The 19,593-nt window shown below is 41.0% G+C and overlaps 1 protein-coding gene and 2 long non-coding RNA genes across 3 annotated transcripts in view; 2 read left to right on the forward strand and 1 right to left on the reverse strand.

Annotated features, from left to right (window-relative positions):
- The window catches only part of LOC125883533 (NACHT, LRR and PYD domains-containing protein 12-like), a 184,303-nt gene that overhangs the window by 35,669 nt on the left and 129,041 nt on the right, over positions 1–19,593 (forward strand). Inside the window, 1 exon segment of the mRNA XM_049567874.1 lies at positions 7,548–7,721. Within this exon segment, the coding sequence (XP_049423831.1) occupies positions 7,548–7,721 (174 nt within the window).
- Positions 7,757–19,593, reverse strand: part of LOC125883535 (uncharacterized) — a 108,419-nt gene continuing 96,582 nt past the window's right edge. Inside the window, exon 3 of the long non-coding RNA XR_007448568.1 lies at positions 7,757–9,585. This is a non-coding gene — a long non-coding RNA (uncharacterized LOC125883535). The remainder of the gene's footprint in view (positions 9,586–19,593) is intronic.
- LOC125883537 (uncharacterized) lies at positions 15,158–16,195 on the forward strand. The gene is made up of 2 exons (XR_007448570.1): positions 15,158–15,262; positions 15,323–16,195. It is a non-coding gene; the product is annotated as an uncharacterized LOC125883537 (long non-coding RNA).

Below are 19,593 nucleotides of genomic sequence, written 5' to 3' on the forward strand. Positions count from 1 at the left end.
GGCAGTATTTGATGGTTCTGAGTGAAAGCAGATTGTGTAAGGTGTTTTATAGAATCAGACGTGCAGATAATACCTGAGTTTATTCACCACTATGCTTAAAAATGTAAAATAAGATCTGTATCATTTGCCAAAGGAGATTTCTGAAGTCCTAAAAACTGCTTTTATCCAGTTGTTGCTATCTCTTTTTTCATGCCTCGGCGCCGGCGACAGTTGTGGCCAGAGGCATCATGTTTTTGGGTTGTCAGTCTGTCCACGACATCTCAAGAACACCTTGAGAGGATTTCTTTACATTTGGCACAAACGTCCAGTTGGACTTAAGAATGAACTGATTAAATTTCGGTGGTCAAAGGTCAAGATCACTGTGACCTCACAAAATGTGTTTTTGGCCATAACTCAAGAATTCATTCACTAATTATGACAAAACTTCACACGAATGTCTAACAGGATAAAATAATGAAGTGATGAGATTTTATATCTAAAAGGTCAAAGGACAACTTCACTGTGACATCATCATGTTCTGCATAAAACACTTCTCTGGTCATTATTAAACGTCATATCTCAGGAACAGAAGGGGAGACATTTGGTCAGAGACTGAGTTGGTGACACTGATCTTGAAACTGTGCTGATTGTATAGATCTTCTGTGCTGTCGGGTTGAAGATGTGTGAAGCGCCTGTGTTTTTAGAATAAGTAGCTTCTTTGCAGCAACATCCATATTTGAATCATTGTCTACTGTCATGGACACATATGAGTCTGGACAGACATGGATGTAAACTGTAAGTGTAACTTGACTGGTGAAGCACGCACTACCGCAGGCAGTAATTTGGTCATGAATCAGCTTTTAATTAGTTTGAATTCTTTGTGTTCTTTTTTTATTCTTAACTATTTTCAGTCCATCAAAACAGGATATTTCAAACTGTTTTATCATCAAATCCATAAAGTAAATATAAAGTGTCTCTTTGACAATAACAGATTTTGTAATATATGTGTCATGTCAGATTTACTTCATGTGGACTCTCAGAGACTGACTGTGAAGTCGTGGCCTCAGCTCTGAAGTCCAACCCCTCCCATCTGAGAGAGCTGGACCTGAGTATCAACGACCTGCAGGATTCAGCAGTGAAGCAGCTGTGTGCTGGACTGGAGAGTCCAAACTGTAGACTGGAGACTCTGAGGTCAGTTCACTTGCTTATGTAGGTGTTTGTTTGTTTGTTTTTGGATATATATAATATAAATCCTTGACTGAGGTTATAAAGCTTTCAGTGTTTTCAGAAATGTTGTGTCTTTCCAAATGGCTGAACAGTTGGTTATGAAAGGCAGAGAAATGATGATTTAGAACATTTAGACACCATCAAGTTTGAGATTTATCCAAACAGAATTTAAGATTCCTGAGGTTCTGAGGTTTCTTTGTTTTCATGTTAACGCTACATAATCATTTGAAGTCACAGACCTTTAGACTGCAACAATAAGCAAATAAATAGTCTGCACTGGAAACATCTTGGACTTTAAGGACAGGTTGATATTCTTTCACACTCACACGCCCATTAGGACTGCACCATTAATGATCTGGATTCATACGGCTATGTGATCTCATTTCTAAATGACAAGCATTCACTGGCTCCTGTTTCCCTATGCATCCATGTGTTGACTGATGTGCTGTGGAACAATCCCAGTTGCTATCAAGTGTTTCTCTATCAGTGGGATCCCCACCCCTGAAAGAAAGCAAATATTTTATTGATGTTATTGACCTTGTTTATGTGCACTGCTTTGATTTGAGCTCAGTGTGAGAGTCTTTACTGTGTTTTCCTGTCGCTGGGCTGCCATGCTTTCTCTCCTCCTCCTCGACTCCACACAGGTGACGTTACTTGAGTTAACAGCCTCTGGTTACATCACTGTAAGTGGAATAAAATCTTCCAAACGTGTCATTTCTTATTGTAATCCACCTAAAAGCAAAGACAGACACATGTGGACTCCAAACTAGTGGAGCTGAAGCTGACAGGCTCCGCCCCCTCCAACAAGCGTGTGTTGAGGCTCAACTGGTGTGTGTGCAGCAGCCCAGAGTTTTCAAAGTGTCTGTGTGTTCACAAGTTTTGTATCTTTGAACTGAATCTCTGTGGTTTGAAGTTTAGTTTCTCTCCTGCGTTGCTGTTTGTACTTTCAGATATCTGCCTTATTTTACCGTTTCATGTTCGCTGTCAGACGGATAAGATTCGTATGAAGTCACTGCAGATGAAAACCCAATATTTTCTGCTTTGGCTGCTTCACAATAAAAGCTAAACAAAGCTAAAATAACAAAACAACATGGGACTTTTATTGTGAAGAATTTATAGGAAATGACACGTCCACTGTTTTACAGCCGCATAACTCAAGACAAGCGTCATATAATGGTCAGTGTGTGTTATTTATTCTAAAGCTGAAACTTTACATTCTATGTTTTATGCCTCTGTGCCAGAGATAGCCGTGACTGGAGACATTATGTTTTCAGGTTGTCTGTCCGTCTGTCCGTCCCATTTTAGTGAAAGTGGTATCTCAAGAATGCCTCAAGGGAATTTCTTCAGATTTGGCACAAACGTCCACCTGGACTCAAAGATCAAATTATTAGATTTGGTCAAAGGTCAAGGTCACTGTGACCTCACAAAATATGTTTTTGGCCATAATGTAAGAATTCATATGCTCATGATGACAAACCTTCACACTAATGTCTAACAGGATAATATAATGAATGATGACATTTTATATCCAAAAGGTCAAACGTCAACTTCACTGTGACATCATCATGTTCTGCATAAAACACTTCCCTGGATACAGTCAGTATTTAGTGTTTGACAGTGTTTTTCTTGTTGAGCTGCAGAGGAGGAACAGTAACTCAAAGAGGGAGTTTGGTGCTAAACAGTCTGTAACTTTGGTCCACAGCCTCTTGATTTGGATAACTCAGACTGCTGAAGCTTCATATTAGTTTGATCTGAACTTATGAAGACATTTCTTACAGTGTAGCTGAGTTAAGAAGAGACCACTTCACACTCAGTATGGACAGGAGGAATATTTACTGCCACCAATAACTCTTTTAATGTGCATGTGGCTGTTGAACAAACTTGAACAAATGTGTCCCTCTCCTTTTTATTCCATATACAAATACAGTATGAAGGTCATGTAAGAAATGAATGAATGAACAGTGTTTTAGTCCAACGTGTCTGATTTGATATTGATCCTCTAAATACAGACTTGACTGAGATCAGCAGCATGTTGTTAATCTGTGTTGATATGAATAGGTGAATGAATGTTGTGGTGACATTTGGATGATGTCTGTAGAAGGCTGACATCATGATGATCCACAATAACACAATGACAAAGTCACTCTACTCAGTTTAGGGCAAAGCTCATTGATCAGGACATAGTAATGTTGAGCTACACATTTAACACCTGAACACATCTGATTGTTTTATTAATGATTTTTATCTACATCATTTATTCTTCATTCAGACTGTGGAACTGCAGTTTGTCAAAGAAAAGCTGTGTTTCTCTGGCCTCAGCTCTGAAGTCCAACCCCTCCCATCTGAGAGAGCTGGAGCTGAGCTACAACGACCTGCAGGATTCAGGAGTGAAGCAGCTGTGTGATTTTCTGGAGAGTCCACACTGTAAACTGGAGACTCTGAGGTCAGACACCATTTTTTACTCCTGTGCTGAGATTATTATGATGTGAAAGTTGTGTTGACACTAAACTGCAGACATCAGGCTGATATTATACTGATCCACAATGAAGTCTATTTGTCTTGTTCAGTGGTTTAATCCATTGACTGTGGCAGAGCAATGTGGAGCTGAAACCTTAAAGACAAACTCTGCAGGATCTTCCTTAAAAACAGTGTATAGACTCATACAGAAATAATCCCTCTCAATCATCACTTATGAGCCACTCTCAGTGTGTGGTGGTGTATTTATCTGCAGAGACTCTGCCCTCTGCCTGTGTTTTCTTACTTTCTTCTTATTTTCTGTGTTTGGGAAGTTTCTGAGCGTGTACCCCCACAGCGCTCAGGTGAGGTCAGGTTTTTTTTTTTTGTTTTTTTTTTTTCCCTCCGGCTGTACTGGCCCACACTGACCCAGCGGCCCACTGGAAAATCTCCCGGTACTCCCGATGGCCAGTCCGCCCTTGCTTATGAGCCACTCTCAGTGTGTGCTGGTGTATTTATCTGCAGAGACTCTGCCCTCTGCCTGTGTTAGGTGGGCTCAGTGCTTTATAAAAAGGTGGGGACCAGATGCCAGACTGAAAGCAGCAGGAATCAAAGAGATACAACACCTGAAAACACAAATATAATGAGAAGAAATGCCAAACAAGAATGAATCTGGGGTTGGCTTTTACTTTCACTTTCACTGGCAAGTGTGTTTACAAACTGTAAGCAACAATCCTGCATAGTATAACTTTAATTTAAGTAGAAAAACTGAGTTGAAAATTCATTCCTAACCTTTAAAGCAGGCCTATTCAGTTGGCGGCCTGCAGGCTATATCAGGACCAGAAGCAACCTCAGAGTGGCTGAGTAGGGATTGGTGTGGAGACTCTGTATTAAACAGCCCGGGGCAAAATGAATCAAGACTGTAGTACTAATAAGCTCCACTGTTATCGTCTCTTTCATTGTTACTTTGTAAAGTTTTGGTTTCATGTATCATCATGCTGCAGACTCAATAAAACCTTGAGCAGTAAAAAGCCAGTGCTTTATCAATACACGTGTTCAGCATGTAGAAAGACATATTTCAATCTGCTCTGTCCCTCATTCACTGCCGTTATGGTTTACAATCACATTTTACACAAGCACATCACACTAGTGGGACCAATAGCAAATAGTTAAAGCAAACTAAAATGAAAGCTGTGTGTATGTAGTCTGTTTAACTTAGTTTGTCACTTATCTTAAAATGTACCTGAGACAGCCTACCTGTGGACAGTGAGTGTCCTCAGTAGAGGTGGGACAGAGAGCAGGATGAATGACTGATACTGATGTCTGTTCTTCATGCGTATATAACGTAACTCAGTGTTGTGATGTCAGGAGTAATATTTATTTTATTGACATGTTAAGTTTGTTTCCAGTGAGATATCATTGAGTTTATATAGTGACTTTGTTGTTGTAAACATGACTGTTGCTGCCATAGACTGTATAAAACTATGTCCTGTGGATTTTCATAAACACTTGACCTTAAAGGTAAACGTCAGGAAGTGTGTGTGTGTGTGTGTGTGTGTGTGTGTGTGTTATTAGTTACTGTTAATGTCACTTGTTATGCTTCTGTGCATTGACAGCTCTTCTTTATTCTGTTTCTGCATTATGTGATGTTCCTCTGTCAGATATGTGACTACTTTTTTTTTATTTCAAATGTGACACTAAAAACATTGCTACTTTTACTACAGTAATTTGCACCTGTTTCGAAATGTGTCATCACCAATAGCTAAAACAAAAAAGTTTCCAATAGGTTGCCTGCTGCTGAAAATGTCTGGCCTATCAACATTTTCTGGTTTAAAATCCAGCCCAGTTGAATTTGTAATTGAACAGCCCTGCTTTAAACACTTGATTTCAACTTAAATTTACCCTGATGATTCTTTAAATAAGTGATTTGTGTTTGGCTGCACAACATGAGTTAGTGATGATGGAGCCACTGGTGGAGCTGGCAGAGTTTAAGAGGTGAAGTCACTACATCTTTATTGAAGTAGCAGCACGTTGTCAATGATATTTATGAGAGCTGTTTTTCACTATTTGTATTTTCCAGTCTTTAACCTGCATCCTGTTGGCATCAGCACAATAACACAATGACAAAGTGACTCTACTCAGTTTAGGGCAAAGCTCATTGATCAGGACATAGTAATGTTGAGCTACACATTTAACACCTGGGGTCCGTTTCACAAAGCAGGTTTAGTGAAAACTCAGAGTCTGTTAACCCTGAAATGAGGGAAACTCTGAGTTTTCCGTTTCCAAAAGGGAGGTAACTCAAACCAGAGAAAGAGGGGTAATTCTAGCCTGTTTCAAAGAGAGAGAGGTAACTTAAGCTCTCGGTCAGTTACCGTGGTAACAGACTCTATGAACCTAACCTGGTCGGGACCAGGTTTTTCTCAATGAACCTTGAGTTTCTCTCTGTCTCCGCCCACTTTCAGAGCCACACACTCCATTTGATTTCCTCATTCATTCAGTCAGCAGGCGAGTTTTGTAGTGTAAAAAGTGCTTTGAGTGGTCACTAGATGACTAGAAAGGCGCTATACAAATGCAGGTCCATTTACCATTCACCATTTTGGCGTAGCCTAGTTCTGCCGTCTGTCATTTTAAAAAATCATTAAAAAAATCAGAGTCAGCATATTAGAAGTCCATCAGGCACAGTAGGTGGAGACTTTTTTCACTAACATGGCATGTCCCTTTGATAACGATCCCGTGGATGAAGGAGCAGCATTACTGCGCAGAGAATTAAATATTCGTCAGGAGATGGTTATCAGACTGCGCATAGATGTTTTAGCATTTCCAGACAATTATCTTTTTGAGCTGTACCGTTTCACGTCACAGTCCATCATCTACATACACAACCTAATCCGTCCTTACATTTGCAACATTACCAATCGTAGTCATGCTCTCACATCCCAGCAGATATTGTGTGTTGCGCTGCGTTTCCTTGCAAATTGAAGTTTTTTGTACAATGTCGGAGATGTTGAGCACTTGAGTAAGGCAACTGTGTGCAGGGCGGTCAGAAAAGTGTGCTCCTTTTACGGGCATCTGCCTTCTTTCTGTTGGCTGAGTAGAAGTCTGTGTTAGTTTAAATAGGCTTAATTATTTAACAGAACATGATATAGATGAGAAGACATTGATGTGTGTGAAAACAGCATTATGTTGGGGATAAAACAACGGCACAGTCAAACAGCCACTTAATATTTACTTTACAATGTAAAACATGATCAAAATGAGGTACCCCCATGAGATTATGCCGAGGTCTTACCTGTTTGAACAATGTTTTTATATTTCATCCTAACCTGCTGCCAAGTGCGCTTCTCCCCTGCGGGATTACACCTAAATGAAATAAATTAATAGGCTACCATTCAAGCAGTTTTCCCCTGTAATATTATTGTGATTGCAAAGGACTACATTTAAACTTACGCATTGACCCGAGCAGCAATGTTCTCCCACGCCGTCTCCCTCTCTTTTGCAGCTGCAGCGGTGTTGCACTTCTTTTTGAAAACGTGTGCAAACTCGCCGTATGAGCGCATTAACATTTCTAATTCTAGTGGGGTGAAAAACGCAGCCTTCCTCTTCCCCATTGCCATGGTGACTCGTCGAATCGGGGCTCCATTGATGCTGGCTTTTTATAGTTGTGGTGCACACGCTTAACTCCAGGTGAAACTACTCCGAGTTGAATGAAATGATTCAAATCAGCTGTTCTAAAACCGGAAACTCAGAGTTTCCTATCTCAGAGTAGATCAACTCAGAGTTCAGGATTAGACTCAGAGTTTGTTGAACCTGCTTTGTGAAACGGACCCCTGAACACATCTGATTGTTTTATTAATGATTTTTATCTACATCTTTTATTCTTTATTCAGACTGAGGGGCTGCAGTTTGTCAGAGATCAGCTGTGTTTCACTGGCCTCAGCTCTGAAGTCCAACCCCTCCCATTTGAGAGAGCTGGAGCTGAGTGACAACAAGCTGCAGGATTCAGGAGTGAAGCAGCTGTGTGATTTTCTGGAGAGTCCACACTGTAAACTGGAGACTCTGAGGTCAGACACCATTTTTTACACCTGTGCTGAGATTATTATGATGTGGAAGTTGTGATGACACTAAACTGCAGACATCAGGCTGATATTATACTGATCCACAATGAAGTCTATTTGTCTTGTTCAGTGGTTTAATCCATTGACTGTGGCAGAGCAATGTGGAGCTAAAACCTTAAAGATAAACTCTGCAGGATCTTCCTTAAAAACAGTGTATAGACTCATACAGAAATAATCCCTCTCAATCATCACTTATGAGCCACTCTCAGTGTGTGCTGGTGTATTTATCTGCAGAGACTCTGCCCTCTGCCTGTTAGGTGAGGTCAGGGCTTTATAAAAAGGTGGGGACCAGATGCCAGACTGTAAGCAGCAGGAATCAAAGAGATACAACACCTGAAAACACAAATATAATGAGAAGAAATGCCAAACAAGAATGAATCTGGGGTTGGCTTTTACTTTCACTTTCACTGGCAAGTGTGTTTACAAACTGTAAGCAACAATCCTGCATAGTATAACTTTAATTTAAGTAGAAAAACTGAGTTGAAAATTCACTCCTAACCTTTGAAGCAGGCCTATTCAGTTGGCGGCCTGCAGGCTATATCAGGACCAGAAGCAACCTCAGAGTGGCTGGGTAGGGATTGGTGTGGAGACTCTGTATTAAACAGCCCGGGGCAAAATGAATCAAGACTGTAGTACTAATAAGCTCCACTGTTATCGTCTCTTTCATTGTTACTTTGTAAAGTTTTGGTTTCATGTATCATCATGCTGCAGACTCAATAAAACCTTGAGCAGTAAAAAGCCAGTGCTTTATCAATACACGTGTTCAGCATGTAGAAAGACATATTTCAATCTGCTCTGTCCCTCATTCACTGCCGTTATGGTTTACAATCACATTTTACACAAGCACATCACACTAGTGGGACCAATAGCAAATAGTTAAAGCAAACTAAAATGAAAGCTGTGTGTATGTAGTCTGTTTAACTTAGTTTGTCACTTATCTTAAAATGTACCTGAGACAGCCTACCTGTGGACAGTGAGTGTCCTCAGTAGAGGTGGGACAGAGAGCAGGATGAATGACTGATACTGATGTCTGTTCTTCATGCGTATATAACGTAACTCAGTGTTGTGATGTCAGGAGTAATATTTATTTTATTGACATGTTAGGTTTGTTTCCAGTGAGATATCATTGAGTTTATATAGTGACTTTGTTGTTGTAAACATGACTGTTGCTGCCATAGACTGTATAAAACTATGTCCTGTGGATTTTCATAAACACTTGACCTTAAAGGTAAACGTCAGGAAGTGTGTGTGTGTGTGTGTGTGTGTGTGTGGTAGAGAGATAGAGTGTGTTATTAGTTACTGTTAATGTCACTTGTTATGCTTCTGTGCATTGACAGCTCTTCTTTATTCTGTTTCTGCATTATGTGATGTTCCTCTGTCAGATATGTGACTACTTTTTTTTGTATTTCAAATGTGACACTAAAAACATTGCTACTTTTACTACAGTAATTTGCACCTGTTTAGAAATGTGTCATCACCAATAGCTAAAACAAAAAAGTTTCCAATAGGTTGCCTGCTGCTGAAAATGTCTGGCCCATCAACATTTTCTGGTTTAAAATCCGGCCCAGTTGAATTTGTAATTGAACAGCCCTGCTTTAAAGACTTGATTTCAACTTAAATTTACCCTGATGATTCTTTAAATAAGTGATTTGTGTTTGGCTGCACAACATGAGTTAGTGATGATGGAGCCACTGGTGGAGCTGGCAGAGTTTAAGAGGTGAAGTCACTACATCTTTATTGAAGTAGCAGCACGTTGTCAATGATATTTATGAGAGCTGTTTTTCACTTTTTGTATTTTCCAGTCTTTAACCTGCATCCTGTTGGGATCAGCACAGTAACACAATGACAAAGTCACTCTTCTCAGTTTAGGGCAAAGCTCATTGATCAGGACATAGTAATGTTGAGCTACACATTTAACACCTGAACACATCTGATTGTTTTATTCATGATTTTTATCTACATCATTTATTCTTCATTCAGACTGCTGAACTGCTGTTTGTCAGAGATCAGCTGTGTTTCACTGGCCTCAGCTCTGAAGTCCAACCCCTCCCATCTGAGAGAGCTGGAGCTGAGTAAGAACAAGCTGCAGGATTCAGATGTGAAGCAGCTGTGTGATCTGAAGGAGAGTCCACACTGTAAACTGGAGACTCTGGAGTAAGTAAAGGGTTGGAGTGGGTCCATGCTGGTTTCAGCAGTATTATATTAAACACAGTTAGTATCAGAGCAAAGATCCAGTACTTCCCGTAAACCTCAGACCTTCTCAGTGGCTCAAAGAGGGGAATAGTGACAGTCTTCAGGAGAGGACAGAGAGACAGACAGAGAGAACAGTCAGCCAATCAGATCAGAAAGAAGCTTGTGGAGATCATGTGTTTAAGTTGATGTGAAGACAACTGTTGTTGTGTTCATGTCTACAGGAAGTGAAGCTGGATTACAGCTGACAGCATCACAACATGTATAGAGACAGCTGTCCTCCTTCATCAAACTGTCACACCATCAAATCTGACCTTGATAACAGGGGACCTGTTATGCTTTCCTGTTTCTGTGTGTGTGTGTGTGTGTGTGTGTGTGTGTGTGAGTCTGTGTGTGTGTGTGTGTGTGTGTGTGTGTGTGTGTATATACTGTATAATAGTGAGGTGATTCAAATAAATGCTACAAAAGGACTTTTGTCAACTGTTGTACTTTGTTGTTATTGTCTGTTTTAAACACAGTGTTGTTGTAGTTACTTTTAGTCACCAGTAGATGGAGATAATTTGATGCTCCTTAAACATTAATTGATGTTTCAATCCAAAAGGAAGAACTTTATATTTTTTGGTTTCATGACGGTGCACCCACATTTTAGCATTAAATCATCAGAATACTGTTCCATATTTCCAGTGGTCACAGTATTCACATGTTTTACTGTAAGTGAAAATAGTATATCCACACTATAAAAATACTCCATTACTGATTCTTTATTCAAAATGTTACTAGAGTAAAAGTACAAAAGTATCAGCATCAAAATACACTTAAAGTACCAAAAGTTAAAGTGCTCATTATGCAGAATGCTCCATTTATATTATGGATTATAATTATTGATGCATTCATGTGTTCATCACTTTAATGTTGCAGCTGGTAAAGATGGAGCTCATTTTAATGACTTTATAAACTGCTGCGTAGTTTAATGTATAATAACATCATGTATTAGTTGATGGTATTTTGTATTAATAATCTACAAAGTAACTGAAGTTATCAAATAAATATAGTGGAGTAAAAAGTCCAGTATTTCCCTCTGAGATGTAGTGGAGTAAAAAGTGGCCTATAAAGTATCAGAAAATGGAAATACTCAAGTAAACTATGACAAGTAGTGAGAAGGTGCTGAGGGAATGCTCAGTTCAGCTGGGTGATGTCATCACTCAGCTATTCCATCATCTCCTTGACTCCAGCTGTGTCCCACGGATGTGGAAGGAGTCCACACTTATACCGGTGCCAAAGAAATCCAATGCCAGGGAGATGAAGGACTTCAGACCAGTGGCACTCACATCCATACTTTGTAAGTGTATGGAGAGGGTGGTGAGTGATCACCTCACTGCTATGGTGGCGGACAGGCTTGACCCACTCCAGTTTGCCTACAAGGCAAAGCGTGGGGTGGAGGATGCCTGTTTGACTCTCCTGGACACAGTTTGCAGACACATGGACTCCCCACACCCTCACACGGATTTTATTCATGGACTTTTCTTCCGCTTTTAACACAGTCAACACGGTCACCCTCTGCAACCGCCTTCTGGATCTACAAGTCAACCCATCACTTATCCTGTGGATAAAAGACTTCCTGCAGGACCGGCCTCAGTATGTGGTGGTAAATGGTTTTAAATCCAAGAACATGATTTTAAACACTGGTGTCCCCCAGGGCTGTGTTTTATCACTGATTTTATTTTCCATTTACACAAACAACATAACAAGCAATAACAGTGACATTTCCCTTTTTAAGTATGCAGACGATATGGCCCTGGTGGCCCACATCAAGGACCACATGTCTCTGGCAGCCTAATATCAGCAGGTTAACACCCTGATGCTCTGGATCAAAGAGAGCTTTCTGGAGCTTAACATCTCCAAGACCAAGGAGCTGTGTTGTGGGGGGAGGCGAAAATCTTCCCCCAAACCTCTCTTTGAATGTCTGAGGCTGAACAGGCAGGCAGTGGAGCAGGTGGAGGCCTTCCGATACCTGGGCACAGAGATTAATACCCGCCTGTCCTTCTCCGAGCACACAGATGCTGTGTACAAGAAGGCTCGGCAGCATCTGTTCCTGCTGAGGAAACTCAGGAGCTTCGATGTCAGAGAGGATATTTTAACAGCTGTCTACAAATCACTCATAGAATCTGTACTCACTTTTAATATCACTTCCTGGTTCACCTTCACCTCTGTTAAAGACAAATCATAGCCTTCCCAGATCATTAACCCTGTAAAACCCACTGTTGCAAATTTACAATTTTACAATTCCAAAAAAAAGACCTGCAAATGTTTTTTTTTCTCAAGACCACATTTACATAGTTAATGGGTCCTATTGTTTGTCCTCACAATGCTATTGGATAGAAGAAGTGTTTATAGGTCTGGTCATCTGGCCATGAACTCACTCCACCTGCAAACTTCCTGCTGAGCTCATCTCCTTTTTTTGCATGACTGGATTTGTCAGGATTAAAGTAAGTAAAATTCCTTAAATATTTTTTTGTGTTCATTACAATGTCTAGAACATGTACATATTTAGTTATTTTGGAAAACATTCATCAAATTTGATTTAGAGCTTGTTATGTCTATGTTGTAATTCTACAACGTTGGGTCAGTGTGGTAGTCAAAATAGCCTGTGCTCCTTACACATTACATAAGGTCACTGCACTTCTCACATGGTCACAAATTGAAAAAAAAATGTAGTAGAAATTTAAAGTATTAGATGATTCATTGTAACAAAGCTCTAAATGTGCTTTTCTGTTAAATTTTTTACTTAGTTTAGCTTAGATCATAATTAAACACATGAATAAATTGTATGGGGTATTTGAAACTCCAGCATCTATAGCAGTATTTGAAACTCCCTGTATCTTTGTACTTTTTCTTTGTTTTTTAACTTCTAAATGATCCTGAGCTATTTTTCTCAGTCTTGCCCAAGCAGCAGTTTGTAGCATTAGGAGATAGAAAAAACAGGTTCTGAATGTTCTGGATTTGTTGGGGGGATGCCTGTTGCATTGTTCAGGGACAGGTGCGAATGGTCTTGAATGTGAACCTGTAAGTGCTCTGGGGGGATGCATGTGTTCCTTTTAGTATGATAAGTAGAGAGCATAATAGACAGAGATGGAAAAGAAGGACAAACTCTGGAAACTCAGACCATAGCTGAATTAATTCAGGGAGAGATGCCTGCAGGTGGTACCCAAAGAGCACAACTCTGTGGATGAAATGATGATTCCTTTCAAGGGGAGATTCAGTAACATCAAGCAATATATGCGCGGCAAGCCACACCCATGGGGGTTCAAACTGTGGGTGAGAACTGGAATCTCTGACATGCTCTGTGACTTTGATGTGTACCAAGGGAGTGTTGATGGAATACGACAAGCCAAATCTGAACTTGGACTGTCAGGTGATGTTGTGATGAAGCTCGCCTCCACGCTTCCAGAGAGTCAAAACTACAAGATCTACGCAGACAACTACTTCACCTGTGTCCCATTGGTAGTCAAGCTCCTTGAGCGTGGAATCTATTATGTGGGAACAGCGAGTTAGGTACGCCTACCCAATTGCAACCTTGAAGATGAGAAGAGCTTGAAGAAAAAGGGGAGAGGAAGCTTTGATGTCCGAGTGGAGGGGAACCACAACATCTGTGCTGTCAAGTGGTGTGACAACAGAGCGGTCACACTTGTGTCATCCTTTGCCGGACCAGAACCTGTGCAGAAGATTCAGCGCTGGGACAAAGCCACCAAAACCATTATTGATGTTGAGAGGCCTTACATTGTTGGTACGTACAACAAACACATGGGAGGTGTGGATTTGTTGGACTCATTTTCTGCCACGTACAAGTTCCCCATGAAATCCTGCCGCTGGTACATGTACATCTTCTGGCACACCATCATCCTTGCTGTGATTAACGCCTGGGTCCTCTACAAGCGGGACTGTAAAGCTCTGAAGATGACCAAGAAAGAGATACTGAACAGGAGACAGTTTCAGGCACAACTTGCATCCTCTCTCATCCTGGTGAACACACACAACACAACACCCAAGAGAGGGCGACCATCTTCAGGGAAGACGAACACATTCACACAGACAGTGACATCAGGGAGCCCTTTGGATCCTAAGAAGAGACCATCCTCAACAGATGTGAGTCCCCCAGCCAAGAGGTCATCGGACCACCCCCCACTGGCAAAGGCATGATTGCACATTTCCCAGAAAAGACGAAGAGAGGACGCTGCAGACACTGCAATAATGGATACACAAACACACTGTGTAGCAAGTGCAATGTTCAGCAATCCACACCCAAGCAGTTAAAAGGAAAGCCAACCTCATTACACAGGATCCCGCCCACCCCCTGCACACGTCCTTCCAACTCCTGCCATCACGCCGCCGCTATAAAGTCCCCTATCTAAGAAAAACATCCACAAAATCTCATTCATACCCACTGCCATAAACATCTTAAATAAATAACGAACAATGGACAAAAATAACCCTGATGCACTATGACACTTTACACATATCCACACCTTTTATCTAGTTTTAATTTTATACTTGTTTTTTAAGATCTATACACACACTGTGTGTGCTTTCAGAATCTGTGTTGTGTGATTGTTTCCAATCAGTGTATGTCTTGTTTTGTATGTGGAGCCACGTCGAAGAAGATTTTCTGTTACGACAGACAATAAAGTTTTCTGAATCTGAATCTGAATCTGAAGCCTCATGAAGCTTTGTCTTTATCTTCTGAGCCCACTAGATGGCGCTCTCTGTTCAACAAAGGGTTAACAGCACTGAAGTCAAATGTTTTGATCAGAACCCACTTAGTTTATAGGACACAGCCTTGGTAGGGCGGAGTGTAATGTGACTATTGTCTGACGTCATCTTTACTGTGTGACATTGTGGAGGCCTTGTTGCATTTATTATCAAGTTTCCTATTTGTGTGTTGATGCTTATTCTTGATGTAAACAACCCCTATAGCTTCATTTTTTAATGTACCTTCCAGATTTGGATATGTATGTTTTTAGAGAATGCAAGTTAACAGTAAGGACTTAAGCATTTATTCTCAAGAACGTACCTATCTAATGTCAACTTTTTGGGCTGTGTTTAAGATTTTTTGTCACTGAGCAGTTTTTAATTTGACTTCTTTATTCCTCTTTTTCTATGTATAATGTTGATTGTTACACTGATTGATGTTTGGTATTTAGCCTTTCCACTGCACGTGGGTCATGTGACTAATGTCAAACTCACAGCCACTCCTACTTAAGATGGCTTCTCTTTGTTACACAACTGTTTGCCTGATGAAGGTCTAGTCACCGAAACGTTGCAGCATTGACATCATTATTTTTGCAAGTTGCCTGATGAAGGTCTAGTCACCGAAACGTTGCAGCATTGAAATCATTATTTTTGCAAGTGAGACAGTGAGCGGGAGTTTTTTCTACAAGTTGTATTCTTCTCGTCCCTCTCCTACGCACCTGTTTGGAAACAGATGTGCCAAGTATTCCTTTTTTTCTCACGCTTTACCACGAGCTCTTTTCAAGAGATCAACACTGACAGATAACTGCGCAGCGACGTCTGCGTCTCCTGTGAAGATGCCAAAAGGATTTTGTTCCCTGCTGTCCGTATGGAAGGCGCTGAGGCTTCCGAAGACGCAGAAGCAACGTTGGAGAGACTGCAAAGAGACACGCCTCTTTATGCATGGCTCAACTTTGAGCCAATACTGGAGAGACAAGAAAATCCCTCGGGGTTTACGCATCAGCCAACAACAGGGAGATCAGATGAGAACTTTATTAAATGATGAGGAGAGCTTTTCAATAAAGACTTCCTCCGTTTAATGTTACTCATTATCGATCAGGTGTCGATGGAAGCGAGCACAGTGAAGGCTGAGATTATGAAACACATCCACTCTTCCTTCCACTGAGCGCTCCATAAAGGACACTGTGTGCAAATACGAAGAGAAGCGACTCAGCATCAAACTGAAAAAGGACAAACGCGACACGGTGGATTACTTGAGAAGCGAGATTTACCATTGGGAGTTCAAGAAACGTGTGTGTTCATCCCAGACATCTGAAACTACACTATTTCGCACGGGTGCACCGAGGACCAGGAATGCGCACCGACACACACCTAACTATCGGAGAGAACAGGTCAGCCACAACGACTCCTCTGTGGAGAGTGACTTCACATTGGACTCTGAAATCCCACCGAGCAATCCCTCTTTTTTATACAAGCGCAGGAAAGCAGACAGAAGAGGACGAAGAAATGCAGACAGGGGAGACGCGCATCCAAATAGCGGACACCGGCTGTGGACAGGCAGCAACTCAAGGACACGGTCATTAATATTTCCTCTAAGGAATCATGTAAAAAAAGAAGAATGATCCCTCCTGTCTAAAGGGCTGTCTTCTGTGCCCAACAGTGGGATCAATGTTTTTGGCCTGAAAGTGGATCTTAGATTCAGGTTAAATGGATTCAAAGAACACAGGCCCTGTTACTGACACTGATGTTCCCATGTTTAAAGCCAAACGCACTTCCTGCCCTAACACTAATAATGCATCTATAGATACAATACGTCCTATTGTGGCACAAACAAACTGGAGCTCTGCAGACAAGTTCTCCTCACTTATTCCATAATGACAGGCCATGGGCAGTATGCGTGTTTTGTCCAGAGAGATGTGTGTTTGGGACACAGGGCTGGCACACCTCTCAGTACATCATTTGTATTTGTTGAAAAGCACAGTTTCATCTCCATTAACAACCTGTCTATAACAGGATAGAAAGAGTGCGTTTTCAGGTCGTCCATGCTGTCTACGCGAGCTCTTTCTAATGGGGCCTCCACAATAAAATCCTCCAGATGTGGAGCTGTTTGGGATGGTCTTCTCTCACGTGGTGGCGTCTGTGTTGCAACTCCTGTCTTTCCACACAGGCCTTCTGCTTGCTTTCGGATTTCTTTCCATGTGTCCTCTGTGCGCTTTTCTGAGAGTGCAGTGGTTACAGACTGGGCCAGATCATCTGCTGCTACAAGATCAAAAGTGGGGGGCTGCAGCTGATTCGATATGAATTTGGTTGTTGTGAAAACATCCTGGAACAGAATGAGATGCAAAACAAACTTCTCATCAGTGACTGCACTGATAGCTCTTGCCTCTCCGGTGCGGGTTTGACTGACTGATGATGTCACGCAGGGTAGCCCGGATTGCTGGGAGAGTTTTCTTAACTGCCCAGATTGCATTACACTGGCATGACCTTTGACCTTTTGAAGATATATAAAAATCATCATTTTATCCTGTCGGACATTCGTGTGAAATTTTTTCCGTAATTATCTTGAGAATTTTTTTAGTTATGACCAAAAATATGTTTTGTAAGGTCACAGTGACCTTTGACCTTTGACCAACTAATTCTAATTCATTAATTTTTGAGTCCAAGTGGACGTTTGTGCCAAATTTGAGGGCACTCCCTTCAGGCATTCTTGAGATATTATGTTCACAAGGATGGAACTGACGGACACACGCTGGTACAGACAGACGTATGGAAGGACAACCCAAAGACATAATGCCTCTGGCCGCGGCTATCGCCCATGAGGAGGCATCAAAACTGTAAAACAAGAATATTTTAGCAGGGCTGAAGCCTTGTATATGCATTCAAGATAGGGATGCACAATATTGGATTTTTTTGCCGATATCGGATATGTCGATATGTAACAACTCATTTGACCGATAACCGATAGCGATCCACTCTTCAGCAGCTAATTTTAGTGATCATCAAGTCTCTTCTGTGGTGGAATTAACATCATATTATACATGTGTGCTCTTATAGTGACGTATGTGATATTCATTCATCGTGCAAAACAAAAAAGCATGTTGGCCGATTCAAATAGTTCATTTTAAAGCCAATATGGAGCAGTACTGATGATGTGCCCATATTATCATGCATCCCTAATAAAATGTTTGTGTTTCCAGAGAAATAACTTGACCTAACTTCAAATGAACACGGTCTGCACCATCCACCACTCTCTGTCCTGTGAACTTTCTCTTGTCTCTGTTACTTACGTTCCACACATGCTAAGACGTGGACCTTATTGGAGTGTATTAGGCTAATTCAACAGTAATTACTTTGATCACATGATAGTGACGCTTCATTATTGCCGGCACACTAAACCAAAGAAGATAGAAAAACGAAAGAGTTTTGGACAAATACATACATGTACCATTAGACCTCCAACCAAAATGATGTTAAAAATGCAATTAGAAAATGCAAAACATGTAAAAACAGCTCCTAAAACTGTGCACACAGATGGTTCTAGTGTCAATCTCTTTAGTAATCTCTGATGAACTGACTGTTATTGATGAATACATGTAATATATAATGTATTCTTTACTTTTATTTAATGATGTCACATGACTTGTGCCGGCATCATGGGTATTTAAGATGGCGACTTCCTGTTCTTCTTCAGAATGTGGACATTGTGACAAGACATGAGACAAATAATAAAAGACATTTATGATCAATATAAGTATTATTTGTTGAGGGTTTTTTTAGATGGCCATTACTGGAAACGTGTCTATGGCAACAGTAAAACCCATGGACTACAAACAGCACACAGCAAACAGCTTGTCCGACTTCTCTCAGGGAAACACATGGGATCAAAAACTGCTGCTTACAGTGAATAAACCTCACTGACGTTTTCTCCTTGTTACCTTATGAATCGAAAATATATTATCTAGATGTTCCAAGTCATAGTCAGTGTCACACGCAGCAGAGAATGGTGGCACAGTCCCTGTCAGTTTTTACCTCCTGTTTCAATGCTCCACCCCTCTCTCTCCAAATGATATCAAACATGTCTGTATCTTCACAGACTGATGAGGAACAACAGGTTGGATGGTGTCACTTCTATCTTTTATTCAGTAGTCACATAGTTATAAAGATCCCTGTTGATGTAGTTCAGTTTATCAACCTGTTGAAAAACTGCGTCTGAGATCCTGCTGCAGTTTAATGGCTCTGTGGCGCCATCTAGTGGAGCTAAATGCTAATAACAAGTCCTGTCCCTCCTACTTCTTGTAGCTACTGTAGCCTCCATATTCAAAGGCTATCAGAGGCAGCACACCAAATAATTAAACTGCATATGTTTGAATTGTAACTCTCATACTGAATTAATTTACCAAGGTTGTGGATAAAGGTGAGTTTGAGGCAACATTTGAAATGCAGTTGCCTAAAAATGAATGATGATAGTTCCTAAATTTGACTTGTATGAATGCATTACTGAATATTTGAATGTTTGTTACAGGCTTACTGGCGCCAGGAAGCAGACTCCCCACACCTGAGGGTGCATGTGCTTCATAACTCCCCACCAGACCAGGACCAGGTGAGCAGTCAGGTGACCAGTCAGGTGACCTGGCCTCGTAGGTATTTGAAGGTGTGTGTATTCTTTGTCTCCAGAGTTTGACACTTGAAACGTCACTTGATGTTATGAAATAGACCTATATGTTAATGGGAGCAGTGTGCAGACTCTTCACATGTTCTGCTTTTGTGGACATTGTGAGCACACATAGAAAAAAGGAACAAAGGATTTGCTCATGTTAAACTAAAAACACCGTCCTCCAGACAGCTGCTGCCACGTGTGGCTACAAGTTTAGTGGTGTTCTTA

The sequence above is a fragment of the Epinephelus fuscoguttatus genome, linkage group LG23 (genome assembly GCF_011397635.1).
Source record: "Epinephelus fuscoguttatus linkage group LG23, E.fuscoguttatus.final_Chr_v1".
Classification (NCBI taxonomy): domain Eukaryota; kingdom Metazoa; phylum Chordata; class Actinopteri; order Perciformes; family Serranidae; genus Epinephelus; species Epinephelus fuscoguttatus.